General features: G+C 35.6%; 1 protein-coding gene across 2 annotated transcripts; it reads left to right on the top strand.

Annotated features, from left to right (window-relative positions):
• The first annotated feature begins 5,480 nt into the window (after positions 1-5,480).
• On the top strand, positions 5,481-8,841 carry LOC306862586 (large ribosomal subunit protein uL22-like). Of its 2 annotated transcripts, none has more exons than XM_079405473.1 (7): positions 5,481-5,818; positions 5,943-5,992; positions 6,074-6,114; positions 7,395-7,529; positions 8,119-8,217; positions 8,361-8,552; positions 8,761-8,841. In XM_079405473.1, exons 1-7 carry the CDS (start codon positions 5,751-5,753, stop codon positions 8,806-8,808), a joined length of 633 nt encoding a protein of 210 aa, XP_079261599.1. In that variant the 5' UTR covers positions 5,481-5,750; the 3' UTR covers positions 8,809-8,841. The 2 variants fall into 2 exon arrangements, with proteins under 2 accessions (XP_079261599.1, XP_079261600.1); XM_079405474.1 differs by having other exon boundaries at positions 5,482-5,500.
• The last annotated feature ends 331 nt before the right edge of the window (positions 8,842-9,172 follow it).

Here is a 9,172-nt window from a genome sequence, read left to right as displayed (position 1 = left end):
TTATTTTCCGTGCCTTACGTATTCTCTATTCGGGCACATCCCTACGATAAGCATCCTTGACATTCACGAAGCACTTATCAAGAATAGTGCTATTTCTTGTTTGAGTCTTTACATACTGTTCAAATCCTGTCAACAAAGTCTCCAATTTGCATTGGTTTAAATCGCCCAGCACGATCACGGGTGCACCTGAGGCTGGTATGGTGGCAGAGAAGTGCAAAACAAATCACGATTCTGAAAACAAAACACAAATTACGAACGCAAATGCAAATATAAAAAGCAAAATAACAATTCAGAAAACACAACTACAAATCAGACAAACCGGAAGAGGTAAGTATAGTTTGAGACAGTGCCATTGGTTTGGGAATAGATTACTCACCGCTGACTGGACGGGACATCTGTCAATCAAGGTGTACAGGAAGAACCAGAATAAGAACAGCAGAGTAAACTGAAGTATTGGCTGCAGTGGCGCAGATGGTTGATCGCGTGTCATCGTTTTTTTTTTTTTTACTTTTGCTGAACTTTTTTTTTTCTCCCTTTTCAAATCTCGTATCACATCAGAAAGGCATTTATTTTAAAAAAAAAGTTGAGGAAATAATCAAAAAGTTCAAAATAAAGTATCGGGTACGGTTAGGTGTAGGGAGGACTTTATTGTACCAATAATGTGGCATCCATTTAATAATTTGAATTAAAATTATAACTTACACTGAGTACGTTATTATTGCATACTGTCTTTTTTTTTTACTACAATACTGAGGTGCAGATAATTGTCACTATTTGCCACAAGTAGTATACATAGCACAAAAATCCTGCTTTTTTTACAAGCTTTATCATATAATTTTGTATTTGATTAAGTTCATGTATTTTTGTATTTATGCAATTTGTATTTATGCAATTTGCAATAATAAATATATTTCTTTTTGTAATAATCATATTGTTTTTCCGACACAGTTCCCTATTATACACTTATTTCTGATTAATTATAAACAACATTCATTCACTTTTTTCAGTAATATTTGTCATGTATTTTTAAAATCATGTTTATTCTAATTATTCATATAAATGCAATAATTTTGCTATTGCTTTACTTTTTAATAAATTTGACTTTTATTTCATTTATTACATGCATCTGTCCTGTATTGCACTGTATGTAAATGGTTAATACCACAAAGGTGAAAGAGGTCACTGAAAAATCATCAATAAGCAATTAAATGCTCATTAACTGTTGACTTGAAGATGTCAGTTGCAGTCTTTTCTCAGCAGTACTGAAGTGTTAATACAACCTCTTCTCTCTCTCTCTCTCTCTCTCTCTCTCTCTCTTTCTCTCACTCCCTCTAGCATTTAATCCTTCCCGTTTTATCTCCTCTTTTACATTCAGTCGTTCCACTGGGCCTCATTTGTTCACCATCTAGCATTACTCCCTCTCCTCAAATTCACAGCCAACGCCCAGCTTCTGCAGCACTGCAGTCTCTCCTATTCCAAATGTCTCACCCCTCCTCTTGATCACTCTCTAGTTATCTGCAGTGAGGAGGAGGGAGAGGAGAAGAGATGCCGTGAGGAAGAGCACACCTCACGACTTCAATTCATTCCACCAACAGTGACTCAGGCTCACAGAGTCTTGTACATTTACTCATAACTCACACTCTCTCTCTCTCTCTCTCTCTCTCTCTCTTGCATGACTGTCCTCCCTCCGGCCTCTTATTAATCAGAGCTCTCTAACCCACTGCCCTCTCACAGGAGAAACAGCACCAAGACCTTAGTTCTTCAAGCTAGAATGGGATATATATAAAAAATGAAAAACTCTTGGGAGGCCCATCGCATTGCAACAGTTTTGCCTGATCTAAGTTTTACTAACTTGCATAAAACAATAAACAAGGCTAAACTGCCTTTTGCTGCATAGAAAATATTGTTTTAATAATTATATCCCGTATGGTTCAAGAAGAATGCCTTGATTTCTTTGATTTATTGAAGCATAAACTTATGAAACTTCAAATGAGACTGAATTGCATTTTGCTGCAAATTATTTATAATATATGATTTATTTATATAATATAAAAAGATATAATCTAATCTAGATAAGAAAAATATAAAACATAATCTAATCTAAAATATTTTATCTGTATTATATTATATTATATTAGGCTATATTTATATTATTTATATCCAATTGTTTTAGTATCAATAATACACTATTATAGTATTTATTCTTAATTTGAATTTGTTTTTATTTTTATATTTTTGGTTTTAATTAAAATTTTTGTTTAGGTAATTTTGTATTATTATTATTATTGCCATTAATTTTACTTTTTTACATTTCTATTTATTTTTTATTATAGCTTTTTTTTTGCTTGGTTTTGGTAATTTCACTAAATTAAACTTAAAGTTATTTTATATATTATTCTACATATAGATAATACTTTTAGTGAGCAATAACAGCATGCTCTTTTTTTAAACACGTATCCAAATATGTGACTGTATAACAGAAAATATTTCACTATAACTAAATCCTGCTGGGTGATTGCAGATAAACTGCTAAACTCAGTAGGACTTATTTGATTTATTTTGTGAATTTACTGACTTTTTTCATATCGCAGTTTGACAGGTGGACAAGGAGTTCTAGAAAGCGCCATATGATCAGTGCAACCTGGGATGCCCTGAACTAGAGAGCATCTGAGGACCTCTTTCAGATTGGGCCTAAATTCAATCAGCAAAATAACAAGCCATCAATGCAATGGAAAATCGCTCAAGATATTTCTGGAGATGTGATTAAAATAGATAATCACAATTCTTACACAATAATGTGCTATTCTTAGAAACTCCTACCTGACAAAGACAAATGTATTAGATTAAGATTTCACTGGAAATATACTGAGGTTTCCTATTTAAGAACAGGAGCATGTCAGAAAAATGCTTGAGCGAGTGGAACAAGGTACCATGAGGATATGACCAAGCAGAAACTAATGCAGTGCCAACAACATTCAGATGTACAATAAGTAGCAAAATGCTATATTTATAGTAGAGAAAAATCAGATATTGGATGAGCTCAGCATATAAAAGCCTTAATAACAGAGGTCTACAGGTTTATTGGATCAATATATTGTTGTCGCACTGAACAAGGCCGTGCAAGGCTAACAAATCAGCTGTAATGTAATGCTGGGCACACGTCGACCAGTTGCAGCACTAACATCATCCTGAAGTTGTTCTCAAGGGGCGTCGTAATTTAACCTGGATGTGAGCTTCAGCAGATTTCCGAGCAGGATACAAGAGAATCGGTTCGATACTGCGGAGTGGAAGGCTCCAAAACTCTCTGGATATGTTACCTCTGTGCAGGTAAGAGTCAGCAAAAACACAAGCATCTTAATGGGAACAACATGAAAATCTACAACGTCTACCTGTGCCAGCTCACATTCACCATCTCTCAGTCCAAGAACAAAAGCACTGCATTAAGGAGAAACAAAGGAAGTAAAGATGGATGTCTGACTGATGCAGCAGCAGTATTCATTTCAGCAGCTTTTTACACACTGAAGAAAAAAGTGAGCTGGCATTATTCCTCTTGACAGGAAATGTGGTTGCAATATTGAGTTTTTGACTCTGGCTACAAGTCTCATAAAGGTTTTCTGAGTTCTTGCCCAGTGTTTTCTGCCAAATGAATGCTTTGACTGATACCATATGCATAGTCTCATTGTCCAAGCTATTACTTATAATAATAGGCAGTTTTATCATGATACACATTTCTGTCCTTATTTGTACAGTTACAGACAGCAGCTGTAGGCCTGTATCTTACTTAGAAGTGTTTTATTTCTCATAATGGATCGCTGAATTCATTATCAATACAATACATAGGCCTAATCAGCTATGATGCTCTAATGCTCTTAGATGTAGGAAAGTGTTATCTGTTATAACTAATTACTGACATGATATATTTCCTTGAAATGGTCACTGTTTTTATTTTTTGTATTATCAACCGTGGTTGAAATGTGTCTTTGACCACACCAGCAATACTAGACTCAAGCACATACTATACAACATAAAAGTAAAAGGCATCATAACACAATCAAAATTTGGAGTATCAGAAAATCTGAGTGTCATTTTTAAGCCTTCATAAACTGAGACCGAGACAGAGGTTTTACAGTCCATTCGGTTCCGCTATTTGTAATTTTGTCCTGTGCTGCCCTCTTGCGCTGAAAACATTATTTCACTATTTCTAATATGATGAAAGATTATGTATGGTTGAGTAAATAATAATTTCATTTAAATAATCAGTTAATCGCTTAGTATTTTTTTAGCAGTGACGGAAAAATTTGAAGGCTTTCCGTCATTTTGTCAGATTACACTGAGAGTGATGTATTGTAATTCACACGCCTGTCCAGATGGTGGCGAGTGCGCTCCAGTGAGGCAGCAGAGCTCCAGAACAAAAATAAAAGTGTTACCAGTCTTTAGCAAGGCGAGTACAGTTTAAGCGTTGTATATATATATATATATATATATATATAGCAGGAGATATAATAATTATAATAATAATAATAATAATAATAATAATTTTCCCCCACTGTATATATATATATATATATATATATATATTAGTATTACAGGCAGAATTTATACGGACCCAATTTATACTGTGAAAAATTCCTATTATAAATATGCATAAAATATTAATAATAATTAATATGACTAGTAATGTATTGTTAGATGTATTATTTATTTAAATCAATTTGGTTTTTGTTTTGTTTAGATTATTTTAAGTTATTTTGAATTATATTGTATTTTACTCTTATTTATTTATTTTTAATTAATTAATTGATTATTTAATTTATGAAACTATTTATTTAGTTTATTATTTATTTGCTAGTTTAATCATATTTTTTGCATTTATTTTTACACACATTTCCCCCTAAACTTTTCCACTTATCCCCTAGCGCTCCATTGTTGGACACGTTAAAATGTTGTCATTTAGTTATATGATATAAGTTATAATATAATATAATATATTATATTATCTGAACAGCTCTTTTACTGGCATTTTTATAATGTTTATGTGTTTTCGTCACGCTATCTCTTTCACCTGCCTTCAAATTAACAGATCTCATCTATTGCTATTTCTTGCTCAATTTTACATTCATAAATGTAAATTTTCAAAGAAAACTCCTTATTTTTTATTTTTAGGAAAGATTTTGATATGTATGTAAACTCGTTGAGTAACTGTAATAACTCTGTTGCATGTAAGACTCTCTTGTGGTGTAAGTCTTATAAGATAATGCTTTGGATTATTGTTTGTAACCCTCATTGTGTGTGTGTTTTTTTCTCTCTCTCTTTGTCTTTGTAATTGTTGTTTTGTTATTGCATTAAAAAAAAAATTAATTAACAGCTCTCTGATCCACTGGGCGGCGCTACCAATTTATCAAAGCGCACGTTTCTACAGATGACATTCAACGAAGAACGAGAACGGATTTGATCTCCCAGAATGCCTTTCACTTCCTCTTCCCTTCCGCGGCCTGAGAGCGTAAGTGCCATTTAGAATCCCACTGCAGCGATGTTCGAAATAATCCCTTTTGTATCACCATCATCACAAGTGTTTATGTCCAAATAATACATCGACATGTTTATTTAGATTATATTTAACATTTTCAGAGAATATGGTCCGTCGTGAAGTTAAATTCCTAATGTTATGTTACAGAAGAGATGGTCGCCTGTGCTCTGCCATTTTCTAGTGTTGGCATTGCACAGTGACTCCTTCAGATGAATGTAGCTACATGTGCGCGAGTTTACTAAAGACAAACAGAACTGAAGACGGCTTGCTACAGTTTTTCTATGTATCGATGTATGTCCCATGCGGTGCGCGTAGTATTTGCGCAAATGCCAATGTTTTATTTTTCTGTGAATTTTCTGAACCGTTGTCTTCGAAGCTTTTTCTAACCATCTGGTGTCATCCATTCTCTCTCTAGATCTCTGAAAATGGTCCGCTACTCACTCGACCCAGAGAACCCGACTAAATGTGAGCTGGCAGCTACCTTTAACCATATGGCTGCTCTGTATTGAACCTGTGTAATTTAGTAATTCCTATTCTGTTCAACAGCATGCAAGTCGAGGGGCTCCAACCTTCGTGTTCACTTCAAGGTAAAAATGAACCTGTTCGTGACAGTTCACTGAACAGAGTACAACATTGTTTGTAAAAGTGAATTCTGAATTAATTATCTCCATAGGTGTTTAAAAATTCTCACTTGTAATTTATGACCCAACAAACTCTTGAGATTAATCGCATTAGAACACTGGTCTCAAACTCAGGCCCCGTCCACACGAAGACGGGTTTCTCTGTATACGCATACATTTTTTACGGTATAGGCGTTTCGTCCACACGAAACCGGCGTTTTCGAAGAGTGAAACCGGGTCCCAGGGTGGATACATTTGTAAACGCCGTTTTCATGATTTCGTGTGGACGGCGAATCCGTATATTTTCTGAAACGATGACGTCATTAGCCCACGTCTCGCCCCTAATCAGACACCGTTACGTCACATAACAGCGACAACAACAATGTCAGACTACGTGCCTGTGTTCGTGCTGCAGAACCTACTGAGCTCATTAGTTTTATTAAAGCAAAATCTTCTGCTTTGTGTGTTCGTTTATATTCAGCGCGCAAGGTTTACGCACATGGTCCAAGTCATCTGTTTTTTTTTGTGTATCTCTGTGGCAGAATTACAGCGCCACATTTTGGTCTGGCATGTGTACTACATCGTTTTCAGTCGGTTTCAGTGATTCCGTGTGGATGCAGATATTTCCAGAGACGACTCCGTGTTTACGGAATTTGAGGCACAAAAAAGATCGGATAAGGAGAAACCCGTGGACGTAGCCTCAATTCCTGGAGGGACACAGCTCTGCACAGTTTAGCTCCAACCCTAATCAAACACACCTGATCCAGCTAATCAAGCTCTTCAGGATCGCTAGAAACTTCCAAGCAGGTGTGATTTGGAGTTAAACTGTGCAGAGCTGCGGCCCTCCAGGAATTGAGACCAATGCATTAGAATCTTTGAAGCATGGAGGTTTTTTTTTTTTTTTAGGGAACTGTGCACCAAAAACAAAAGTTAATTCATGGATATTTGTTTACAAAAATATGCAATAAATATCTAGCATAATCATTAAACATCAGGACTTGTGTAGGAAACTAATGTGAACTTATTTTTAACTTGATGGTTGCACTGAACATAACTATTTATTGGTTGAGCAGAAGGTTTGCAAATGTACAGTGTGGCTGCAATGATGACTAACTTAGGACACCTTTGATGTATTCATGAAGAGAATTAAGTATCTTCTGAGTAGCCACGTTTCTAGTTTGTAAGGTGATGTAGGCTGGTTTGCTTAGCTACCTGTTATTAAGTGTTGTGTAACGTTTGGTCCTCAGAACACCCGTGAGACTGCCCAGGCCATCAAAGGCATGCACATCCGCAAGGCTAACAAGTACCTGAAGGATGTTATCGTGAAGCAACAGTGTGTTCCCTTCCGTCGTTACAATGGTGGTGTTGGCCGCTGTGCTCAGGTGAGGTTTTGTCCTGTTTTAAAGCTGCCTTTTAAAACCATTCCGCTCATGTTGCTGTGATGACCATCTTAGGACACCTTTGGAATTGACCATGAAAACACCTATTAGTCTGAGCAACATGTACACTTTAAACTTCAAGTTCAAAAGTTTGGGTTTGGTTAAAAGTCTCATGCTTACCAAGAGTTTATTTGAGCGGCAATACAATATTACAGCAATATTGAGATTGCTACAATTTAAAAACTGTTTTGTTTGAATATATTTTAACCTAGCTTATTCCTGTGACAAAGCTGAATTTTCAGCACTCATTACTCCAGTCTTCAGTGTCACATGATCCTTCAGAAATCAGTATAATATGCTGATTGGTGCTTCAACATTTCTTATCATTGTTTGTGAAACCATGAAACTTTTTTTTTTTTTGGATGAATAGATAATTTTTAGTTTGTTTCTTTTGAGCAGTTTCTAACACTTTATATTTAGTGTTGAAAATAACTTAATTTCTTAACTTATTGACCCTAAATTTTTGAATAAAAGTAAAGCTCAATGTGTTGCTCAAATTAAGATAACTTAAGCTTTCTTGTGATGTTTTTAGGCCAAGCAGCATAACTGGACTCAGGGACGTTGGCCTAAGAAAAGTGCTGAGTTCCTGCTCCACATGCTGAAGAACGCAGAAAGCAACGCTGAGCTCAAGGTAAGACTGTATGAACCATTACTCTGTGAATAAATCTTTAGAATTAAACCGTATTTTTGCTTCAGTGTATGATTTGAAATCTTTCAAATCATAGTAGCTTTCACTACTATGGGGGCTTAATATCAACCCTCTTGATCTTGTAGGGTTTGGATGTGGACTCTCTGGTGATTGAGCACATCCAGGTGAACAAGGCCCCAAAGATGCGCAGGCGTACTTACCGTGCGCACGGACGCATCAACCCCTACATGAGCTCCCCATGCCACATCGAAATGATCCTGACTGAGAAGGAACAGATTGTTCCCAAACCAGAGGAGGAGGCTTCTCAGAAGAAAAAGGTATGATTAATGTTTTTCTGAATTAAAAAAAATATATAAAAATACAAACTGTACGGTTGGCTGTAGTGATGACCACTTAGGACACCTTTGGATTAATGATGAAAGGAATCATATTCTGAGCAGCCGTTGTCCATTAAATGTGTGGAGGACTGGATATCTTAGAAACCTCTGTTGGTGAACGCTCCTTAACCAAATTTTTTTTTCTCAGGTTTCTCAGAAGAAACTGAAGAAGCAGAAACTTATGGCTCGGGAGTAAATGTAAATAAAGTCCAACATTCGTACTACAAAATGACTCTGTTCCTTTTTTTTGTGATTTTTATTTATCGACTTGGACATAATGGCTTGAAGATGAGACGAGTAAGCTTGTGATTTGATTATTGTCATTTAAAAGAGGGAAAATTGGAATAATCTAATCTATTTACTATTTGGTGTAAAGAGCAGTGCAGTACTTAACCATGTTGTGGTTGCTTTATTTGGTTAAAAATTTACTTTTTGCAGTGTTTGAACCTCTATCATTGAAGTCTTTTGAGCATGCTTGGACAAATGTCTCGTGGTGTTCGGCTTAGTGGTTAAAGTTCAGAGTTTAGGATGTTAAAATCTTGAGTTTAGATAATGTTCCT

Source organism: Barbus barbus (assembly GCF_936440315.1).
Source record: "Barbus barbus genome assembly, chromosome: 43".
NCBI classification, from domain to species: Eukaryota; Metazoa; Chordata; class Actinopteri; order Cypriniformes; family Cyprinidae; genus Barbus; species Barbus barbus.
Note: the sequence above shows the minus strand (reverse complement) of the source record. Positions and strands in the feature narration are given on the sequence as shown.